Source organism: Quercus robur, chromosome 5 (assembly GCF_932294415.1).
Source record: "Quercus robur chromosome 5, dhQueRobu3.1, whole genome shotgun sequence".
In the NCBI taxonomy this organism is placed as follows: domain Eukaryota; kingdom Viridiplantae; phylum Streptophyta; class Magnoliopsida; order Fagales; family Fagaceae; genus Quercus; species Quercus robur.
In genome coordinates, this window is record NC_065538.1 from 14788447 (window position 1) to 14811868 (window position 23422).

The 23422-nt window shown below is 36.0% G+C and overlaps 2 protein-coding genes across 2 annotated transcripts; both read right to left on the reverse strand.

The window, feature by feature from the left end:
- Positions 1–951: 951 nt before the first annotated feature.
- Positions 952–5102, reverse strand: LOC126727862 (uncharacterized). The gene is made up of 5 exons (XM_050433769.1): positions 3078–5102; positions 2892–2963; positions 1837–1954; positions 1180–1189; positions 952–1090 (listed from the first exon to the last, which is right to left on the reverse strand). Exons 1-5 carry the CDS (start codon positions 5100–5102, stop codon positions 952–954), a joined length of 2364 nt encoding a protein of 787 aa, XP_050289726.1.
- A 14606-nt stretch (positions 5103–19708) lies between these two features.
- On the reverse strand, positions 19709–21319 carry LOC126727863 (uncharacterized). Its single transcript, XM_050433770.1, has one exon. It carries the CDS (start codon positions 21317–21319, stop codon positions 19709–19711), a length of 1611 nt encoding a protein of 536 aa, XP_050289727.1.
- Between the last annotated feature and the right edge of the window lie 2103 nt (positions 21320–23422).

Consider the following 23422-nt stretch of genomic DNA (forward strand, 5'->3'; position numbering starts at 1 on the left):
GGAGGGAGCACCGGAGTAGAGGCCGATCTCCGATCTGCGATGAGGGGCGAGCGACGACGGCGACAACGAGCGAGCTGTGGCGTCGTGGCGATGTGACCGTGGGTTTGCTGGGGTTTGGTTTTTATTTGTGTATTGGGGATTTTTTTTTTCTTTTAGATAAAAACCTCTGTCTCTCTGTGTTCTCTGTGTTTCTCTCTGTGTTCTCTATGTTTGGTTTGCTGTTGAGTGTTAAGTTTGGTTTGCTGTTGAGCTTGATTTGCTCTGTATAGGCAGTATCGGGCATTGTGGTATGTTTTCTCTGCCACCGATTTGATTTCTCTGCCAGCGACATGATGGTTGGATTTTCTGATTCTCTGTAATTTTTTTTTATTTTTTTTTTCGGTTGAGAATGCATGGGCTTGCTGTGAGCGAGCTACTGGGCTCACCGTGGGCTTAGCTTGCCGTGGGCTTCTTTGTGATTTTTTTTTTTTTTTTTTTTTTAATCTGAGGATGTTACTAATTTTTGATTGAGGCCTCGGAGAATGGGTGAGAAATTGGTAGGGGGGGCCGACTGCCTAAGGTTGGGGGGCCTAATTATTTTTTCTTCATAGTCTAATGGGAAAATTTTTTTTTTTGCAGGGGCCACGGCCCCCCCAAGCCACTATGTGGCTCCGCCCCTCATGGCCTGTGCAAACAATGTGCTTGATGAAAAAAAAAAAAACACTGCCACCTAGATTTTGGTTAAATGCAATTATCAGCGTACATAGTACAAAGAATAACATCAAATTTCCAAACCAAAATTGAAAATGATCTTCTCTGGGAATGCAAATTGAGAGCTCTGACACGGAAGTATATACCATTAGCTTTTCTAATATCTAATCTAAAACATGAAATGAATCTATTAAAATGAGGATCATTTTCCAGTTTTGTTTGTTCTCATTCTCAATCTGCCTCTGGTACTCCAAATACTCATCAAGCATTCTTTGATCTTTCTCCTCCACACTCCACAGGCAAAAGTTTCCATTTGTCTTGCCCCAATTCATCAACGGCTACAGGACCAACAATCTCAAGATTAGGAGGAATATCTCCGCCATGTGCTTCATGGAGGGAACTGAAGCACAGCACAGGTGAAAACACATTGAGCCTTATTTAACCCTGAGACTTATTTTTGCTAAACATTTTCCTGCTGCTCCTTGTTACCTCCAGTTGCCTACAATAAGCAAATTGTGTATTTTTGGGACATTATTTTCCATGATAGATTTTCTATATATTGTGGAAACTGGGACCACTCTGCAGATCTTATATCTTTCTTTCTTTCTGAGAAAATGCAAAGTTTATATCCAATTAACTAGCTGCTGTGATAATCTGTTTCAGTAAGTGCGAGTGTTCAATATCTGTTGTACATCATACGTATTAGATTGACCAATTTATTATTCTTTCAGAGTCCGGAACCTTAAAAACTATTATTCTAGTAAATTTGATCCACATTTTCCTAACTTGGCTACCTTTGAAATACCCATTTCATTTAATCTATCTTCCAGTTTTGTTTCACCTTTAATGATCTCTAGCTCCTCCATATCTTAAGTCTTTAGCATCTAATTCAAATAAATTTGTCCAAATTCTGCCATCTTATGCTAATATTTAACATGTTAGATGCTCTTATTTTCCCACTTTTAGTTCATGCCCGTCTTCATTTTTTCTGGTGAATTTATAAATGTGTAGCTTTAGACAACAGTAACTACCATAAAAAGAAAACAGAACAATGATCAGAATTCAAGACCTTTTATTTCTTTGACTTTATTTTATCCCTTTTCTTATTTTTTTCCTTGGAATTTCCCTGTCCTTGTCTTGCATTACCACCTCCTCTGTCAGTCTTTTTCTTTTTATCAAGATCTTCAAATTCTGATAACAGTGCTTCTTCTACAGCCTCATACTTCTTTTCTGCATCTTTGTTGGCCAGTTCTTCCAGTTGTGCCTATAAAAGGGAATAGTACACTGAAAACATCAAATCATAGACAGTGCCGGCTCAAGGCCTAGGCAACTTAGGCCTAGGCCTAAGGCCCACAACAAATAAAAAATTTCTCTAATAAAAAAAGGCCCCATCTTCCTTAGTAAAAGGTCCAAAATTTTATAAAAATATAACATTTTTTAAATAATTGGTACTTTTTTTTTAAGAGTGATTTAAAAGATACCACAAATTTTACTATAGATTTAATTGACATATTACCAATCACATAAAAAAGTAATTCAAAGACAAATAAATTAAGTTGTTGAAATTCATCAATTACAATCATAATCACATTTATTGTAAACATTTTGTAATATTTTTAGTATTTTTCTTTTCATTTCTAACAAGGCTTTTAAAATAGGAGACCAATAAAAATTTAACTCAATTGAAACCCTAAGATGTTTCAAATAAAATACTGCAAATGTGATAAATCATCAATGATGACTAATCTCCTACTAAACCACACACCAAATAATATCTATCTATCTCTTTCTCTTAAAAAGAATATATAGAATTAAAATTTAGATTACAACTGTACTTAACTATACATAATCATATATCCAAGTTAAAGTAAGTTCATTTTGATTCAACTATAATATTCAATATTCTATATGAAATTAACCTTAGTTTAAGTAGTATTATTCATCAATTTCTGTATTTACATCAAATTAGTCTTAATTTAATTAGTATTATATAATTTTATTTAATTAATGTTTACATACAAAAAGGTCCCATATAAAATTTTTGCCGGCCCCAAATTTTGTTAGGCCGGCCCTGATCATAGACGGGTAAGAAGGTAACTATATGAAAACCTTCAACAAAACATCAAGGAGAATCCAACACAAACCCGCATGAAAGACTTCAGCAGGGGCACCAAAATTGATCGGTAGTCATAATTAGTTACCGCATTAATTTTCCTCCCTGTCTGATCCATAATAATAGTAGCTGTCCTGATTATAGCATCCAATTTGTAAAGCTGCAACAACAAACATGCTAAGATTCAATCCTATAGAAGTTCATCAAGCATCATCTTTAATATCACACACAGCTAGGAAAATTTGACAGGTTCATAAATTTGGCTATATCATACCTTTGCAGCCATCTCATCAATCTGCTTCTCAATCCACAATTTTATTTCATTGTCCACATGATCTTCTCTCAAAATATTCCATAAGATATCCAACTCGAAAATATTACCATTTGTGCTTGCAATCTGTCTCTGATTTGACAAGAGATACTTGTAGCTCAATGGTTCGTACCCAAACTCTTCTCTTCTCTTATCTTCTTTAACACATATACTCTCCAAATTCTGCCATACCTTAATGTCTCTCAAATATTGTACTTTTTTCTCACAAATGTTCAGCAACCGGTGAAATTCAGCCTCATAGATCTTGAAAAGCTCTTTCCCTTGACTTCTACTAGCTTCTCTCAAATTTGTCCACTGCTTTAATTGCTCCCCAATATTAGTACCTCCCTTCAATAACCAATCCAAAATATCATCTTTATATTCATCATCATTTAATTCGATTTCATCATCAGCGCTAGAAGTAACAGCAGCTCCATCATTTGGCACCATAAGCTCTCCACGCAACATTCTCTTGTCGAAAACTACACAAGAGAAGTCCTCATTGAAAACAATCTTCTCATTATTAGCAACACTATGCTCACCTATAGCCTTCTCCATCTCAAGACTCAAGATGAGCCTCCGTAACCCGCAAATATTAGCAAGATCATCCAAGAACTCTAACACAAGATTAAGCTCAGAGATGTCAAGAAAGCACACTGAGAGCAGGGTGTGGTCTATCCCGTATTTCATAAGCAGCTGTTCCGGGACTCGCTTCTTCAGCATTTCCAATATCAAGTTCATCAACGCTGAAAGATGACTAGAACAAAAACATTTATAAACAAGTAACAGGCGTAACTTTATTCGAACTTCGATAATGATCTCTCCACGCCGGATATCTTCACAATAAGGCCACTTTTTTTTCATGAAATCTTTATCTCCACCCTCGTTTCTTGACAGATCTTCCAACATTTTCTTAGCTTCGACCACGTTCACGGGTTTCCATTTTCCTGATTGAACAGTGTCCCAGAGTGAATCCAATAAAAATTCTGGACGGACTGAATCTAACTCATCGGAAAAAGTCCCTAAATGCACACTATTCATATGCTCCCCAGTCAATTTGGCATCGAAAAACCTCTCTCCGCACCAACAACACTCTGCGTTACATGAAAACTTCCAATTCTTCGCCCCCGTCGCGTACTCCACCGCCTGTTTCATCACCTCCATGGCCATTTTGTTCTTAGCAAAATGCAGTTTAAGGTCTTCGATTTGAATCCTCAACAAATCCTTCTTTTGCTCCATAGTCATCGTGTCATTCCAGTAAGTCTTGACTCGTCTCTCCACCGTGTCGACATCCAACACGACTACTTTCTTGAGGTTCTTGATCTTTCTTTTGTTTTCTGGCAAAGGCATCAATTCCGGCGTTTCGAAGTTCTTACTCGCTGTTATAGCTCTCTCTTCGATCTCTTCCTTTCGTTCTTGTAGTTCTTGAATCTCATTCTTTAAATTTTCCAAGTATTTAGTGTCTATGAGATACTTGCTTTGTAGTTTGATGAGTCTGAGACACGTTCTGAATTCTTCAATTCGGGGCTCTGTGGCCAAATCTTCTGGGGCAAATTCGATGGCTAAACCAGCATCGCAAGCTTCTATCACAGGTTCATGGCCGGCATTGGCGTCATATTCAGTTAACTTGAAGAGTGCGTTGACATGGAAGAACCAGCAGGCGAGGGAGTTGGGGCACAAGCGCACGGCTCGCTTGGATAAGTCCACGGCTTCTTTGACGTGTTGGAGGAGACCGTCGTCAGATGAAACGGGAGTGGTGGAGTGTTCGGCAGAAAACACGAATTTTAAGTGACAGAAGCCGAGGACAGCGAGAGCAAGAGCGGAGCTTGGGTGTTGGGACAGAGTGGCCTCGACAAGAATCAAGGCTTTGGTGTAGTTCCCATTTTGCTGTTCTTTCAGGGCGTCTTCCACTTCTTTGGTGATGGTGGGGGATTGATCATCGGAGAGTGATGGGGGTGCACGTGCATTGCATTTCTTCTTGATCTTCATTTTGGAGGGAAATCGAGAATAGGGGAAGAGTGGTTTGAATCTAGCTAATTGGTTTTACGAAGGAAGTTAAAGTGGGTGAGCCGAATCTATATATATGACACGAAGAGCAAAGGCCCAAATGCGGAAAAAAGGATTTTAACCAATCTCAATGAGGGTGTTTTTTTTTTTTTTTTTGATAAGAAATAGTTTCAATCTAGATGATTACTTTTTATCATCAGACTAATCGAACTTTAGATCTTTATTTAATGAGAGACTTTATCAAATAAGTTAATTGAAACCACGAAAGCCAAATAGAGGAATAAACTAATGCAATATGTTTAGTTTAACTTTTATATTTTGTGTTTTAAGGATATTCATATAAATAGTAAATTAAACTATATAGTTTCAAAAATACTAACTAAATCCTAACTTAATCTAATGGTACATTTCAAAAAAATAAAAAAACTTTGAGAAAGAGTGATGTAGAACGGACAGCACATGCATTCCTGGAGCAGCAGGGGCGTAGGAAGTCACAATGCAAGATCAAAAGGGGGTGCCAGTAGGGGCCATCGGGGTAACAGTGTCGGAATTGCATGAAATTTGGCAGGTTGAAGGGAAACGGCATTCTGATCCAGAATCATGTCATGAACGTCGCTGAAATTTAGGCGAATTCCTTCATTAAGGCCCCGAAAACAATGTTTTTGCTATTTATAGTAATATTTGTTTTTCCTTAATAACTTTTAATTTAAAAGTCAGAATAAGGTCTCGTCTGTTTTGGGATGACCCTTAAGGTCAGTAGTTTATGATTTTGCATTTAACTCAATTTTGCCCTCTTTGGCAAAATTCGGTATTTTTGTGACCTAATCGCGTAATTAGGGCGAATTAGGGTTTTTAGGCGTTTTTCTCAATATTTAAATGTTTTGTAGCCGTCAGTGGCAAATTAGACTATTATCAATAAACACAGACGTTTTGTCAAATTTTCTTCTAGTAGATTCCAATTTATTTCTCCTTGTGGATTCAGGGAAATCCCTCGTGGATTCGAGGTTTACTATCAGGAACTAACAGTTTAGTTTCTGTTCCATCAAGAGAGCATCGTGTGTGCTTTCTCTAAGCTTCCGCGACATCAGTTGGTATCAGAGCCTTGACTTACTCTGGTCTGATGGCTGACCGACGAGACGGTGACCACCACAACAATGACAGCGGTGACGACGTCAACAACCCAGTCCTCACTAGGGCTGAGTTCCTTGATTTTCGTGATGAAAATCAACAATTTCGTGATTCAACCCAGTAGACTCTGGACCAGATTCAAGAAGCGCTTGCCACCTTGCTTAACCGAAACCATAATCGCGATGACGAAGAGCGACGTGATAACCGAGCGCGTGGCCCTCCCCATCATGGCCCAAACCGGAACAGGCGGCAAGACTACCATGAAGAAGACAGTGAAGACGAGGAGTATACAGAGAGAGTCCTTGGAAATAATCATGTTCCCGCGAGGGATAATGGTCGAGATTATCAGGAGCAGAGGGACTATCGGATGAAAGTAGAGTTACCATCCTTTAATGGTAATGTCTCCATTGAAGAGTATCTAGATTGGGTCAGTGAGGTGGAAAAGTTTTTCGATTATATGGGTACAGCAGATGACAAACAGGTGTGTTTGGTGGCCTACAAATTGAAGGAAGGAGCATCTGCCTGGTGGATCGTGTTCAATTAAACCGTACCCATGAACGAAAGCTTCCAATACGATCATGGAGGAGAATGAAAAGATTAATGGTAGATCGGTTCTTACCACCAGATTACCAGCAGGAGTTGTTCAGACAATACCAGGATTGCAGGCAGGGAACCCGGACAGCTAATGAGTACATGGAGGAGTTTGACAGGTTGGCGAATCGTAATGATTTGGAGGAAACTGAAAATCAACGAATATCTAGATTTGTACACGGGTTGCGAGTTTCCATCCGAGATCAGGTATCCCTACAAACTTTATATACTTTAAATGAGGCTGTAACCTTATCCAAGAAAATAGAATATCAGCATCTTAGGGCAGGTTCAAAGTTTTCCAACCGCAATTCAGAGTCCTCTGGTTCAACTGCCAATAAAGGTAAACTGCTTATGTTTACACCACGATCACAACCCATGGTTAGGGAGAATAATGGTGTCAACCAATCCATAGTGGCAGCAGCAGGATCCGCAGTCCAACCGATAGCAAATGCCAACCCTTATGCTAGGCCAACTGGGAATAAGTGTTATAGGTGCGGAGAACCTGGACATCAATCTAGTACTTGCCCTAAGCGAACAGTAGTGAATCTGGTGGTGGCAGAAGAGGGCGAGGTAGAAGGTGAACATGAGGGTGAAGAGGTGTATAATGATGCTGATCCGTATGCCTATGATCCCAATGAGGTCCAAGAGGACGAGGAAGGCGTGCCATTAGGGCAGTCTTTGGTGATTCAGAGGTTGTTGCTCACACCAAGGGTGGAATATGGTGATCAGCGGAATGAGATCTTCCGAGCACGATGCACCATCAGTAAGAGGGTCTGTGATTTGATCATTGACAGTGGCAGTGTAGAGAACATTGCGTCGAAGAGTTTGGTTACCAAGCTGGAACTGAAAACAGAAAAGCATCCCTCTCTGTACAAAATAGGTTGGATCAAGAAAGGTACGGAAACTCTTGTTACTCAACGATGCCGTATTACTTTTTCTATGGGTAAATTTTATGTAGATTAAGTAGTTTGTGATGTTGTTGAAATGGATGCATGTCATTTAATACTGGGTAGACCTTGGTAGTATGATGTAGATGCTACTCATAGGTGTAAGGATAGAGTGTATGTGCTTTTAAAGAATGGTAGAAAAATTGTCCTTGGTCCTATTAAGGAAGGCAGTATACCCAAAACTTCTAAAGTGGAGAGGAAGCCAGCACTCCTCATAGTGAAAAATGAAGATGAGTTTGATAGGAAGTGTAAGGAGTTGAAACAGGTATATGCTGTAGTGGTGACGGATGGCGAGCCAAAGAAGGTTGCTGTAATACCAGAGGCAATCCAACCATTAATCAAGGAGTTTGAAGTGCTTTTTCCAAAAGAGTTGCCTACAGGTTTACCACCAATGCGCGACATCTAGCATTGCATTGATTTAGCTCCTAGGGCTAGTCTACCAAATCTGCCACATTACAAAATGAACCCTCAAGAAGGTCAGATTCTACAAGGGTAGGTGGATGAGCTTTTGAGCAAGGGGCAGATCAAGGAGAGTATGAGTCCATGTGTAGTACCGGCCTTGTTAACACCGAAGAAGGATGGGAGCTGGCGTATGTGTGTGGATAGTTGAGCCATCAACAAGATCACAGTCAGGTATCGATTTCCCATTCCTCGACTAGATGACATGTTTGATATGCTGAGTGGGTCCAAGTGTTACACCAAGCTGGATCTCAAGAGTGGGTATCATCAGATTCGAATCCGACCTGGAGATGAGAGGAAGATAGCTTTTAAGACAAAGGAGGGGTTGTATGAGTGGATGGTAATGCCTTTCAAGTTGTCCAATGCTCCCAGCACTTTCATGAGACTTATGAATCAAGTATTGAAACCATTTATTGGAAAGTTTGTGGTAGTTTATTTTGACGATATCCTAATTTACAGTAAGACAGAAGCAGCCCACTATAATCATGTGCGAGAAGTATTAGCGGTGTTAGGCCAATGAGTTGTATATCAAATTGAAGAAGTGCAGCTTCTTGACTGATAAGTTGCTATTCTTAGGGTATGTGGTCAGTGCAGATGGGATTCATGTTGATGAGGACAAGGTTTGTGCAATCAGAGAATGGCCAACCCTAAAGACAGTGAGTGATGTGTGAAGTTTCCATGGGCTAGCAACCTTCTATCGGAGGTTTGTTCGAGATTTCAGTAGCATAGTAGCCCCTATCACTGAGTGTTTGAAGAAGGGTAAGTTCTTATGGTGAAAGGAGGCAGAACAAAGCTTTGCCTTGATCAAGGAAAAGTTGAGCACAGCCCCGGTTTTGGCATTACCCAACTTCGATAAGGTGTTTCAGGTGGAGTGTGATGCATCTGTGATCGGGATAGGCGCTGTCCTTTTACAAGACAACAGACCAGTAGTATTCTTTAGTGAGAAAGTTTGTGAAGCTCGAAGTAAATGGTCGGCCTATGAGCTGGAGTTCTTTGCTGTAGTACAGACTCTTAAGCATTGTGAGCACTACCTGATTCAGAGGGAGTTTGTATTATACACGAATCATCAGGCATTGAAGCACATCAATAGTCAAGTTAATATTAACAGGATGCATGCTCGGTGGGTAGCTTATATACAATGCTTCCATTTCACATTGAAGCACAAGTCTGGTGTCACTAATAAGGTGGCTGACGCACTCAGCAGGCGAGCATCTTTGTTGATCACCCTATGTACTGAAGTTGTCGGGTTTGATTGCCTCAAGGAGCTGTACGAGAATGATGAGGATTTTGGTGATATTTGGGGTAAGTATCAACAAACTCATACTACTGTTAATAGTATGTACATCCAGGATGGTTTCCTCTTTCGGGGTAACCAATTATGCATCCCTAAAAGTTCATTGAGTGAGCAAACTATTAGGGAGCTGCATGGTGGAGGTTTAGGTGGACATATGGGCAGAGATAAGACTATAGCACTGGTGGAAGAGAGGTATTAATGGCCGCAACTCAAGAGGGATGTTGGCAATCATGTGAGGAAGTGTCCAATTTGCCAAACTGCTAAGGGTCAATCTCAGAATACTGGTTTATACATGCCTTTACCAGTTCCACAAGCACCATGGGAGGATCTGTCTATGGACTTTATACTGGGTCTTCCTCGAACCCAGCAAGGTATGGATTCTGTTTTTATTGTGGTTGACAGGTACTCGAAGATGTCCCATTTCATAGCATGCAAGAAGACTTCAGATGCTACTCGAGTGGCCAATCTGTTCTTTAAGGAAGTTGTGCGTTTGAATGGACTGCCAAAGTCCATCACCTCTGATCGGGATACCAGTTCCTTAGTCACTTCTGGTGGACTTTGTGGAAGCGTTTTGACACTTCCTTGAATTACAGCAGCACTAGTCATCCTCAGACTGATGCCCAGACAGAAGTGGTTAATCGCACTTTGGGGAATCTAATTCGATGTATCTCAGGCGAGAAGCCCAAGCAGTGGGATCTTGCATTGTCCTAAGCAGAGTTTGCGTACAATAGCTCAGTCAATAGAAGCACTGGTAAGTCTCCATTTGCCATTGTCTACTGCGTGCCCCCAAAACACGCTTTGGACTTGGTACCTTTACCTAAACTTCCAGGAGTGAGTCAAGCAGTAGAAAATATGGTTGAACGTATTCAGGCCATGCAAGAGGAGGTGAGGCAAAAACTTGAAGCTACAAATGCCAAGTACAAGGAAGTTGCTGATAAGGAGGCGTGAGAAGATATTCAATGTTGGGGATTTAGTGCTGGTCTATCTTAGAAATGAGAGATTTCCTGTTGGTACCTACAACAAATTGAAAGACAAGAAGTATGGGCCATTTCAGATTACTAAGAAGATCAACAACAATGCTTATGTGGTTGCTCTTCTTCTAGACATGAGCATTTCTTCTACCTTCAATGTTGCTGACTTGTATGATTATCATCCTCCTGATGAACCAAATGGTGGGAACTCAGGGTCGAGTTCTTTTCAAATGGGGGGGACTGATGTAGAACAGACAGCACATGCATTCCTGGAACAGGGGCGTAGGAAGTCACAACACAAGATCAAAGGGGGGTGCTAGTAGGGGCCATCGGGGTAACAGTGTCGGAATTACATGAAATTTGGCAGGTTGAAGGGAAACAACATTTTGATCCAGACTCGTGTAATGAACGTCGCCGAAATTTAGGCGAATTCCTTCATTAAGGCCCCGAAAACAATGTTTTTGCTATTTATAGTAATATTTGTTTTTCCTTAATAACTTTTAATTTAAAAGTCAGAATAAGGTCCCGTCTGTTTTGGGACGACCCTTTAGGTCAGTAGTTTATGATTTTGCATTTAACTCAATTTTGCCATTTTTGGTAAAATTCGGTATTTTTGTGACCTAATCGCGTAATTAGGGTGAATTAGGGTTTTTAGGCGTTTTTCTCAGTATTTATATGTTTTGTAGCCGTCAGTGGCAAATTAGACTATTATCAATAAACATAGACGTTTTGTCAAATTTTCTTCTAGTGGATTCCAGTTTATTTCTCCTTTGTGGATTTAGGGAAACCCCTCGTGGATTCGAGGTTTACTATCAGGAACTAACACTTTAGTTTCTGTTCCATCAAGAGAGCATTGTGTGTGCTTTCTCTAGGCTTCCGCGACATCAAAGAGGGATGAGAAGAAAAATATGTGATGTCAAACCAACATTCTTGATATGGGTTTTATTTTTTAGTAATGCTAATACCACAACTTTTGACACAACTTTACCACAACTTGTTCACATAGCATATAGTCATGTCATGTTGTGCAATTGCATTTTTTTTCTTAGTTGCACCTTAACTGAATTGATCAAAGTAGCAAGATCACTTTATTTCTATTAGATTTGTGGTATTTTCATTTTGAGGATTCTGAAAGGGCAATTTCTGATCTTAAACTCTGTCTTCAAAACCTTATTGGATTGGTTGTCTGTAATAGGCAGTCATTCTATTTTTTCGGATTTTTCTTTGATGGATGCTTGTAGTTTGTGTGTTTGATTGTTTCTCGTTCCTACTATATACTTCCTGCATACTTGGGCAAAACTTTTTTTGATATTCTAATAAAGTTTTCTCATTACTTATATATATATATATATATATATATATATATATATATAAATTGATTTGATTTCAATTGGATCCTGCTAGTTCTGAATAAATTTGGTAATTTTACATATCGGCATTTGATTTATTGAATCATATATCTATACTCAGATGAAATAAAATAAATAAATAAAAACTATGAGTCAGTGACCAATTTGTTCTCACTTGCTCTCATTTTTGTTGCAACAACAATACTTACGTTTGTTTTTTCATAGTGGCAGAGGATCCAAATAGAGGCAACAATACTGTATAAAATCTTTTCTGCCTTTATTCTATACATCATTGCATGTACACATCATTGTTAGATGTATTGGATCTATCTATTATGTGCGGATTTTTTTGAAGTTCATAGTTGTCATACGTATTAGTAGTGCCATTGGATCAATCTTTTATGTACTGTCCATTCGGGGCCTGGAATAATAATCTTCACCTTTGAAGAGCCAAATCTTGTTATATATTCTCAGATTTCCCCCCTTATTTTATTCTTTTTTTCTTCTTTGAGGATTAGCATGATATTGATTTTGGGATTGGAGAAGGAGATATAGTCTTTCCCTTTTGTTTCATGTTTTTATACTTTAAATATATATATAGCTTTGAAGTACTTGAATCTAATCCAGATATTATAAAGATTCGTGATTCTTGTGTTCTATATTGGCATTGCAGGAGAAACTAATTGAAAAGCTTAACTGTTAGCTTCTTCAATCAAGTGTTTACTAAGGTTTGTCCCCCCCAAAAAAAAAAAAAAAAATTGGATCTTAAACGTAATAGTATGATTACAAATACTTTGTGATATATATGGTATGATGAACATGGGTGGTTGTCTGAATTGGAGCAAGCAAGTGGTTTGCATGGAGATGGGAGTATAAGGGTGGTTTATTATAATATTGGGGGTGTTTCTTGGTTTTTTGTATTTTTTGATCATTTGTTGCTTGATGTGTATGTTGTACTATATCATAATAATGAATCCTTTTGTTTGATTTGAGATATAGTTGGGGGGTTGTTTGAATTGGAGCAAGGTGGCTTAGATGGAGTATAATGTTTGTCCACTATGACATGATGTAATATATCATTACACTTAATAGGAAAGGGTCATCTTCCTATGAACTAAAAGAAAGTGAGAATGAAAATTGCAATGACAGTTATGTTTTATTTTTACAATGGCATGTTGTAGATTTAATTTAATTTACTGTACATTCAGATGGACAAGAGCTGGATGAATAAAAAAAAGGTTCTCAAGAGAGTACGTACAAGGGGTTAAGGATTTTATCCAGTTTGTTACAAAAAGTAAATCTAGTGATAGGAAAATTCCATGTACATGTAAAAGGTGTTCGAATTTATATTTACTGGCCGCGAACCTACGCGTTGCGCATGATAACTGTATTTATGGTGGTTTTATTAAAATTTTTTATACAATTTAAACTAATTTAATAAAGAGTAATGTATTTTGTAATTATATATTTATTTATTATAAGAATAATCATAAATGCAATATTAGAACAATCATAAATCATAAATTTAATCATTTTTGTCATACTAAAATGAAAAAAAAAAAACACAATTTTTCTCAGAAATTCAAAAGGCAAGTTAATGAAAATATTTATTTTTTAATAAAAGTTATTTATAACATTTTGTGAATCGTTAAAAAGAGTATAAAATTTGGAAATTATTCTTTTAGTTTTAAACAAACTTTCTCAAACTTATTTTTTCTACCTACAATCCAAAACACTGAAAAAAGTAACTAAAAAAATTAATAAAACTTAACTATGATTAATTGGACTAATTAGGAAAACAATTTGTTGTTTATAATCTACTAAGGTTATTTTCTTTGCAGAAATTGTAATTTCGTCCACCCAAAACATATTATCAAATAAACAATTATTAGAAAAATGTAAGAATTAGCTTTCTATATATGCATTGTTATAAAATAATAATAATAATAATAATAATAAAATTAAAATTGTGAAAGATAAAATTTGTCTCTCATCCAATAATTTTTGTTTAGCCAACCTTTGCTTTTCTCTAAATAAATGGCATTATAAAGTACTTCTAATACTATTAAGAGTACTTTGTCCACCACAAAGGATTAAAAAATAAACAAAATTTATTAAAGTTTTATAGTTTAACATCAAAATTGAGCACTATAAAAATCATGCTATCAAATTATAATAACTACCAAATTAAATTATCCAAATCATATATAGTAGAATAATATTATATTTTTATATTTGATCCTTTATAATGCAATAGGATAACATTTAACAATCAAAAAAAAAAAAAAAAAAAACAAAAATTGAATCACATTAACCTAAAGTAGATTAAAGAATATAAAAAATTATCAACCTAAAGCGAAGATGCAAGAAAAATAAAAAATAAAAATCCACTCAAATTTTTTTTTTTTTTTTTGTGTGTGAGAGAGAGAGAGAGGGAGAGAGAACCCTTTTTTTTTTTTTTTTTTGTAAGGGAAAACTATGCATAAAATGAAATAGATAGTGGAAAATTTATAGTAAGAGATTGTGAATAAGAAAAGACAAAAGTAGAGGAAGATGAAAGGAAAGATGAAGAATAATATTAATGTAGAGGGTAGTGGGGAGATGAGAAGGTGAGGGAAGGAGAAAAGTTAGAGAAGTAGTGGAAAGATGAAAAGGTAAGGGAGGGAGAAAGGTTGGAGAAATGTAAATATGAAATAAAAAAAAACATATCAAAAAAAATTATAAGAAAATGGAAAGAAAAAAGATTATGACATGGACGCTGACGTGGCTTAACGTGAGCGCAGCAGTATTAAACACTACGCTTCAGCTTTTAGTAATATATAGATTATTTGTTGCCGAGATGTATAGGGCTATGGAATTATGTAACATTTTAAACATTGATGAATGAGAGAGAGGGTTTATAAGCCCTAACCCTGTAAGTCCACACATGTGTAGAGTAAATCGTTCAACATTTATGGCACAAACCCATTTTTGACATATTGGTCCTAGTATCATAGGCGACCAAAGGGCCGCCTCCTAGTTACTAGATCAACATGCTACAATAATTCCATAAACACTTTTCTTTCCTCCTTTTATTAGAGTATAGGTCTTTCCCTCTTCTCTTCCACGTGTGTATTGAATGATGGAATTTATGTGTAAACCATGAAAGGAACAAATGCATAAGGTCATCTAAAATTTAAAGTGTGTTTGAAATTAGTTTTTAACTTTCATAGACAATTTTTTAAAACTTTACTTTTTCTACTTTTTCTCACTTATTTCAAGATACAAGTATACTTTAGTATATTTTCAAAAAAAAAAATTTTAAGAAAAATTTAGGTAAACTGTTTCCAAAGCGACATTTAGTGTAGCATACATAGTTAAGAAATTGGAATTCATATACACAATTTATTTATTATTATTATTATTTTTTTTTTTTTTGAGAAAGAATTCATATACACAATTTAAACTTGATGTCCGGTGATTGTCACATGATACACTGTCGTAGATTCCAAACTTTTACTTTTTGTGTGGGATTGGAATTCAATGCCGACTCCAAACTTACTAGACAATTAAACAATGAATTATTGATCAAGAATAAGGTTGGTAGTGTTTTCCAAGCTTTCTTTTCAAGCTACGTGCATGATTTATTCTTGCAAATTTTGATGCAAAATATAATTTTTTCATAGTACACGCTGGCAAATAAAATTTGACCTTATCAAATGTGTGTAAATGGTGACCTAATCAAAAGTTTGACCTTATCAAAAGTGTGTAAATGGTGACCTAATCAAAAGTTCACTGATTTTTTTTCCTGATTGCTGATATGCTAAGATCTAAGGCATTTTGAACTCCTAACTTTCTTTTGAATCCCATATCATTTGGCCAGTAAGCTTTATATATTTATATATATATATATATATATATATATATATATATATATTTTTTTTTTAATGTTAAATTTCAACCAATAAGCACTTGATTCCTATTTTGGTCCGATAAGTAATGACATGGGCGGAGCCAGGGAATCGAGAGGGGGCAACTAACTAATCCTAAAATGTCTTTTGCTACTTAAGAATGACCAGTAGTTTTAAAACTTGCCCCTTCTGGCACAAGAAAAAAATAAAAATAAAAACCATTGTCACTATAACTACTCCTGACTTCAGTTACGTTGGAAACAAAGTTTATCCCATTTAAAACCAGTGTGGCAATTCTTCTATAAAAAAAATTATTGAAAGAAAAAAGCTTGGGTAACTGAAAAATAAGCACCAAACTCACTTTATTAGACTTTAGCCACTGTCACAGGTTTTTTCCACGCCACTGTCACAGGTTTTTTCCACACCACTGGTACTACTCTCACTGTAGTTTTTCACCATTGAGAAGAACATAGAAAGAAATGCTGACTCCCACAGATTTGTTAAAAGCTTTCAAGGCACTGAGATTATACAACTTTACATGTATATTGTTATACTCTGAAATCTGAATACTTTTAGTTTGATTTATTTCTCAAATTTATTTGAAGGAATCAAATTAGATATATAAATTTTATGCATTTAGATTAAAATTTTACTTTGATTGTTAGTAGCTATAAATTGGTTAATTTAGAATTTTTTTTTTTTAACTAAATGAAAAGTATATTTTTAGTTAATTGAGATTATTGAGTAGATTTTATAATTCTTTAAAAAGTATCTAATTATTATATGTGTGTGAAGTTTCCTCCTAGAGACTTGAACCTCGGCCCTTATTCTCTATACCCCACAAGTACTTATACTTATGGAGTAACCATCGTACTAATGGTGTGCGGTGATGATAGAAATTAAGTTTGAAGATGGAGTTGATTACAATGGTTCATTTATTATAACATTAATATCAATATATATATATATATATATATTTTATAATGTTCACAATGGCTACTGTGAATCTCCAAGACTATCTGACTCTATACCCTTTATATTCAGGTAAGAAAATAGCTTAACTTGATTTTAACGGGTTCTATAGGCTATGCTCTTCTGTCTAGTTGTTTCATAACGTGACAAGAAAAATTGCCCATTTTTCTGTGTGTTTATATAATGTCTTCTTATTAATATATCACTTTTTTTTTCTTTTTTTCTTTTTTTGTGTTCAGGTACAAATTAAATGATTCTTTAATATTGAGCCATGGGATATTTTGTATACTGGGCATTCTGCTTTTATATATGAGTAAAGATTGTTGCTTTTATATTGATAGGAGGTTATTAACAATACTTTTAGAAGCTTGAAGAATAGACAAGGGGGAAGGGTGCAAGTTGCAGGGTTAGCAACATATTAATATATATATTTTTAACTATTTGAAAACAAAATGAGACAATAGTTCGATCTTCAATACAATACAGTTGTTTGTATTGTCAAGATAGTCACATGATTGGATCAATAACCTTAATTTCTTCCTCTTTTTATTTCTCCATCCTCTTTTAGTAGGTTAAAAATTAGAGAAAGTCTAAGAACACAATTTTTTATCATAACTATGTGGTAGTCGATTAGCCCATTACTCGCCCAACACACGTAGAGGAAGAGTTGATTAGTACTACCATGGGAGAATCAAACACCTTAGGATGGACTGAGAAAACTCAATGGCTTTGGGAAATTTTTGGGCACTTCTTATAAAGATAGGTAATGGGCTTACTTAAGGCCATAGAAACTAATTAAAAGGCATAGAGGTCAACTGAAGAGAGTGATCATAAGAAAATGATGAAGTCAGGGATGAAGGGCAGTAAGAAATGATGAGCATTACAATCAATCTAGACTTGAAAAACAAAGAGGTAGCATTTCAATCTCCAAATGGACCTCTGTCTCATATTCCAAATCACAACAACAGTAGCAAGTATCGACTAATCAATACTTGAAAGTATAAACACCCCCCCCCCCCCCACCCCCCCCAATGAAGCACAGGTGCAAATTCGAATTTAGATACGGGTGTGAGTGTGGGACTCGGGGTGCAGAGATTAAAAAATTATTAAAAATATTTTTATTCTTATTTTCTATATATTGCTAAGCATATTTTTTTTATATAATGGTAAACATATACCAATTTAAGAGTAATGGTAAACATATATTAATAAATTTAAAAGCATATATAAATATATATATATATATATATATATATATTATAATGTTTACACAACCCCAATTTTAGCCCAATAACATATTTATAATATTAAATTATTTTCCTTAAAAAAAAAAAGTAATGAGGTGATAAAATCAAAGTATTAAAGAATAATAAAAACTAAAGGGTAAAGATGATAAAATCAAAGAATCAAAACCTATATTTTTACTGTTTTCACAAGTTCTCCCTTATACCAATACACCTATTCAAAAATCTATCCACAGTCTACAACTTTCTACCTTGCTCTCCCTATCACAGATTCAAGTAAGTGCACATGAAGCAGGTGTCCTTATCTCTTCTTCCTTCTCTCTCTCTCTCTCTCTCTCTCTCTCTCTCTCTCTTTTCCTCACAAGGCCACATGAAGCAGAAGAATGAAGGCTGGCCGTTTTCGCTAGAATCGGTGCGAACCAGCTTGGTTCAGCACAAATTGGCGGGAATCAGTGCAAATACAAATACAAATACAAAAAAAAAAAAAAGAGAGAGAGAGAGAGAGAGAGAGAGACAAGACACTGCATGGACGTGCGGTCAGCTGCGCCGCACACTACATGCCGCGTTAGTGCACATCGGGTGCTGGTGCAGCGGCCCTGGAGCTGCACCCGTGCTCACTAGCAGCCCCCACAACAATTCTCCATAATAAGACCTTCAGCCTTTCATGAATTTTGCTTTTCCATGGCGTTTCCCACAAACATTACTCTGATAGGAAATCTTTGAGCTTGATCAAGCGAGGATTACGACAGTAAGCATGTTGAGAAAAAAGAGAAGATGGCATCAGTGCATACTAAAAGTTTCAGATATAAATTTTGATCACTTAAAATCTCAAACTTTCTTAAGTGAAAAATTTAAATATTAGACTACCTGTAACTTATTTACAAAATATAATCATGGCCAGGGGCGTAGCCAGGAATACATACTTGGGGGGGCCGGGTTGTAACAGAGATATACCAAATATAATTTTTAAGTCTATTGGATACAAAATTATCAACTTTAATATATTATTATATACTTGAACATGTTGGGAATTCAACCGAAATTTCAAACTTGTGAGAAACAAAAAAATAGAGAAAACAAAACGCCAAAAGTAAAACAATCACACGCACAAGACAGTATTTACGTGTTTCGGCAATTTGCCTACGTCCACAGAGTTGCAGGAATTTCACTATCATCAAAGAAAATTACAATGTGCGGCTACAATGATTTTCTTTCTCAAAAACAACAACAAGACAAAACCCAAATCACCAAAAAAAACAGCTTTTATATCCTACGCACAGGATTCACAATGGGTTACAAAACGGGCCAAAAAATTTTTGTCAGCCCAAGCCTCCGCTCCATGGACTAAGCCTCAGTAAATCTCCCATTATTCGGGTCAGGTCGGGTCATCAACCGAATCAAATCATGCCTGACGACGATTTTTCATGGATAAAATTCATCAATTATCATCTCTATAGTGAAATTCCCTACAATTTCCTTCTCTATATAAACTATCATATTATCTGCCAAAAACTCATCCTCCATTCTATTGCGAAGTCTTGTTTTTAACAACTTCATAGCTGAGAAAGCTCGTTCTGTAGTTGCTGTAGAAACTGGAAGGGTCAACACAAGACGAATAAGTCTATCAATCAAAAAATATATTTTTGACTTTCCTGAAATTTTTAATCCCCTACATAGCTCGGAAATTGTACTTATATTCTGAAAATCTGGATGTTTTATCACATCAAGCTCATAATGTCGCAATTAAGACTCCAAAAGTTCTTGTTCAAGTTCAGTGAAATCTTGAGGATAATATTTCTTAACCAAATTGCATATATCAACAATCTTGAATAATCTAAAAGCATCCTTGGGATTTAAAGCTGAACTAAGAATGACAAGTTCCGTTGTTAGCTCACAAAATCTACTTTTCAATTCTTGCAATTGAAAGTCTATTGCAACTGTAAATATGCCAATTCTAAAATGATGTTCCATTGTTAAATCGTCATCTTGGCGACGATATCTACATCGACCTTTAGTGTAACGAGCATTCATATCAGGAATATCAATTTCATGTTGCTCACAAAATGATATAACACTAGCAAGTAAAGGCTCCCATCCATTATCTCTCAACTTTTGAATAAGTGATTTTGTAGTTGAAACTAAATGCATGGCATTTAAAAGGTCTTGAGATTGTGGTTGCAAAGCTTGACAAAGAACATTAGTAATTCCCATTATCTCTTTCATCAAATGCAAGATTAAAATAAATTCAAATGATGTTAATACCTGATAAGCTCCCTCGGCATCACTGCGTTGTTTATAATTAGCCCCTTCCTCAGAAATAGTGTTGATAACTTTGCAAGTAGCATCAAACATTTTAATCAAACTACAAATAGATTGAAAATGAGATCCCCACCTAGTATCTCCAGCTCGTTGCAAAGTACCAATCTGGTTTGCACCTCTTCCAGTCTCAATTTCATTAGAAGCAATCATATTCTCAACTTGTTCTGCTTGCGCATGTTGCAATTCATCATTACTCTTACTAGAACCAACAACAATATTGATAATATTGACCAAATGATCAAAGAATTGATGAACATCTTTTACTTCTCTAGATGCTGTAACTAGAGCTAATTGCAACCTATGAGCCATACAATGTACATAATAAGCATATGGGCAATCTTTAAGAAAAAGAGCTTGTAATCCATACCATTCACCACGCATGTTACTAGCCCCATCATATCCTTGACCTCGAATATTTTCAATGTGGAGGTTATAACGAGAAAGGACAGCACATATCTCATTCTTTAAAGTCAATGTAGTAGTGTCTCTAACATGCACAACATGAAAAAAACGCTCTTTAATAAAACCTTCTTTATCAACAAATCTCAAAATGATGGCCATTTGCTCTCTCTTCGACTCATCCCGAGCTTCATCAACAAGAATGCAGAATTTTGCATCTCCAATTTCTTCACGAATAGCATTTCGCACATTATTAGCAAGAATATGCAAAATCTCCTTTTGAAATGTGGGTGATGTATATTTGGCATTTCCAGGAGCATTTTCCAAGACAACACTAGCTATTTTGTCATTGAAAGTTGATGTCAATTTTATCAATTCAATAAAATTGCCTCTATTTTTTGAATCAAGGCTTTCATCATGACCTCTAAAAGCACAAGCTTGGAATGCTAGCCATCGAGCACACTCTATTGAGGTTTTGAGCCGCAACCAATTATTCTCTAATTCTTTTGACGTTTGTTTCTCAATTAGCTTGTCAATATGTCGTGAATAATTCTGTAAATCCTTGCAACATTTCACAGCATTTTTATGTGGAGAGTTTGGTTCTTTCCCTTCATGACGAATTAAAGGACAATTCATTCCATCTTTCACCTTTTTCCAATTATTAAAACCTGTTGAAATGAATACATCTGATCCGGGACGACCTATTGGTTTCTTACTAAAAAGGTAGCAAGGTAGACAATATCATGCATCCGTTGTAGGTGAGTATTCCAACCAATCCTTATGTGAAACAAACCATGAAGGTTGAAATCGACGACGATGAGTATCATCATTGTATGGACAGACTATATTTTCAGGTTGGTATGGACCATTTATGAGATAAGCTCGTCGGATTTCATCTTGTTTGTTGATAGGAAATTCACATATTTGTTTACGTGTACCTGGATCACGATCTATCTCTTCAGATTGAAATTTTGGACATTTGGAGGTGTGTTCATCAGGCATCGAAGTATTAACATTTGTTTCTACAGCCACTGGTGTCCTAATTTCTGAATTGCTAACATCTTTTTTCTTAAAGAATGCATCAATTGTTTTTCGTTTGCTCATAATTCTTTTAGCTTTAAGAATATGACTCAATTAACCTGAAAAGAATTTTAAAAAATAAAATTTTAATTAGAAATTTTTGCTTAGTTATATGAATATTATTCATACTCAAGGAAAAAACAAAATTTTCACTATAATTTAAACAGTCAACCCATTTTTAATACAACTTTAATTAATAATAACCCCTCAAATAATTTAATTAATTTATCTTTTATAATGTATTGGTTAATTTAATTATATAACTTTAATTATTGTTGTTTAGCATAACAATAAACTATATTGCTTTAATTTATTTGTCATTAATTATAATGCTTTAATCCTAGTTGGTAATTACGCAATATAGTTTTAATTTATTTGTCATTAATTTTACCATAACATATCCTTTGTTACAATTCCTAAAATATAGCAATAAACAATTAAACAATTCTTAAAAAATTACAATAAATAATAGCTAATAATTTAATTATTAACTTTTGAATAAATATTAATTATTATTTAATAATGTTGGTTTACACTAAAAACCAACACACTAACCATTGACCAACAAAGAGGAATAACCGGATAAGATAAAGACAAACAGAAAAAAAAAAAAAAAAAAAAAAAAAAAAAAAAAAATCAACCAATGAATGAGTGAGATGTACACAGCCAAAAAAAAAAAAAAAAAAAAAAAAGAATGAGTGAGATGTTATTAAAGTTAAAAGAATAAAAAGGCTCAGGCAGAATTCATTTCCACTAAACAGTCTAAACCATTCGGTCATTTGAGTGTGAGAGAGAGAGAGAGAGAGAAACCTTGAGGGAGGGCCGGACTGCCGGAGCCGGAGCCGGAGTGGAGGAAGCAACGAGTCAACGGCAGATCTCCGATGAGTGATGACCGATCTACCGTCTGGCGTCGACGATCTACAAAGATTTCGTTTCATTTTTTATTTTAGTGACAGTGAGAGAGAAAAAGAGAGAAATACCTTTGAGGGAGGGCCGGAGGGAGCACCAGAGCAGAGGCCGATCTCCGATCTGCAATGAGGGGCGAGCGAGCTGTGGCGTCGTGGCGACGTGACCGTGGGTTTGCTGGGGTTTGCTGGGGTTTGGTTTTTATTTGTGTATTGGGGATTTTTTTTTTCCTTTAGATAAAAACCTCTGTCTCTTTGTGTTCTCTGTGTTTCTCTCTGTGTTCTCTATGTTTGGTTTGCTGTTGAGTGTTAAGTTTGGTTTGCTGTTGAGCTTGATTTGCTTTGTATAGGCAGTATCGGGCATTGTGGTATGCTTTCTCTGCCACCGATTTGATTTCTCTGCCAGCGACGTGATGGTTGGATTTTCTGATTCTCTGTAATTTTTTTTTTATTTTTTTTTTTCGGTTGAGAATGCATGGGCTTGCCGTGAGCGAGCTACTGGGCTCACCGTGGGCTTAGCTTGCCGTGGGCTTCTCTGTGAATTTTTTTTTTTTTTTTTTTTTTTTTAAATCTGAGGATGTTACTAATTTTTGATTGAGGCCTGGGAGAATGGGTGAGAAATTGGTAGGGGGGGCCGGCTGCCTAAGGTTGGGGGGGCCTAATTATTTTTTCTTCATAGTCTAATGGGAAAATTTTTTTTTTTTTGCAGGGGCCACGGCCCCCCCAAGCCACTATGTGGCTCCGCCCCACATGG

What these genes read in the sequence shown, in the direction of transcription:
- LOC126727862 (XM_050433769.1), bottom strand. Translation starts at nt 5,102, where the DNA reads ATGAAGATCAAGAAGAAATGCAATGCACGTGCACCCCCATCACTCTCC. An exon ending in TTGATGAGATGGCTGCAAAG is followed by an intron (nt 2,964 to 3,077) that starts GTATGATATAGC and finishes TTGTTGTTGCAG; the next exon opens with CTTTACAAATTGGATGCTAT. An exon ending in CAGGGAGGAAAATTAATGCG is followed by an intron (nt 1,955 to 2,891) that starts GTAACTAATTAT and finishes TCCCTTTTATAG; the next exon opens with GCACAACTGGAAGAACTGGC.
- LOC126727863 (XM_050433770.1), bottom strand. Translation starts at nt 21,319, where the DNA reads ATGAATTGTCCTTTAATTCGTCATGAAGGGAAAGAACCAAACTCTCCA.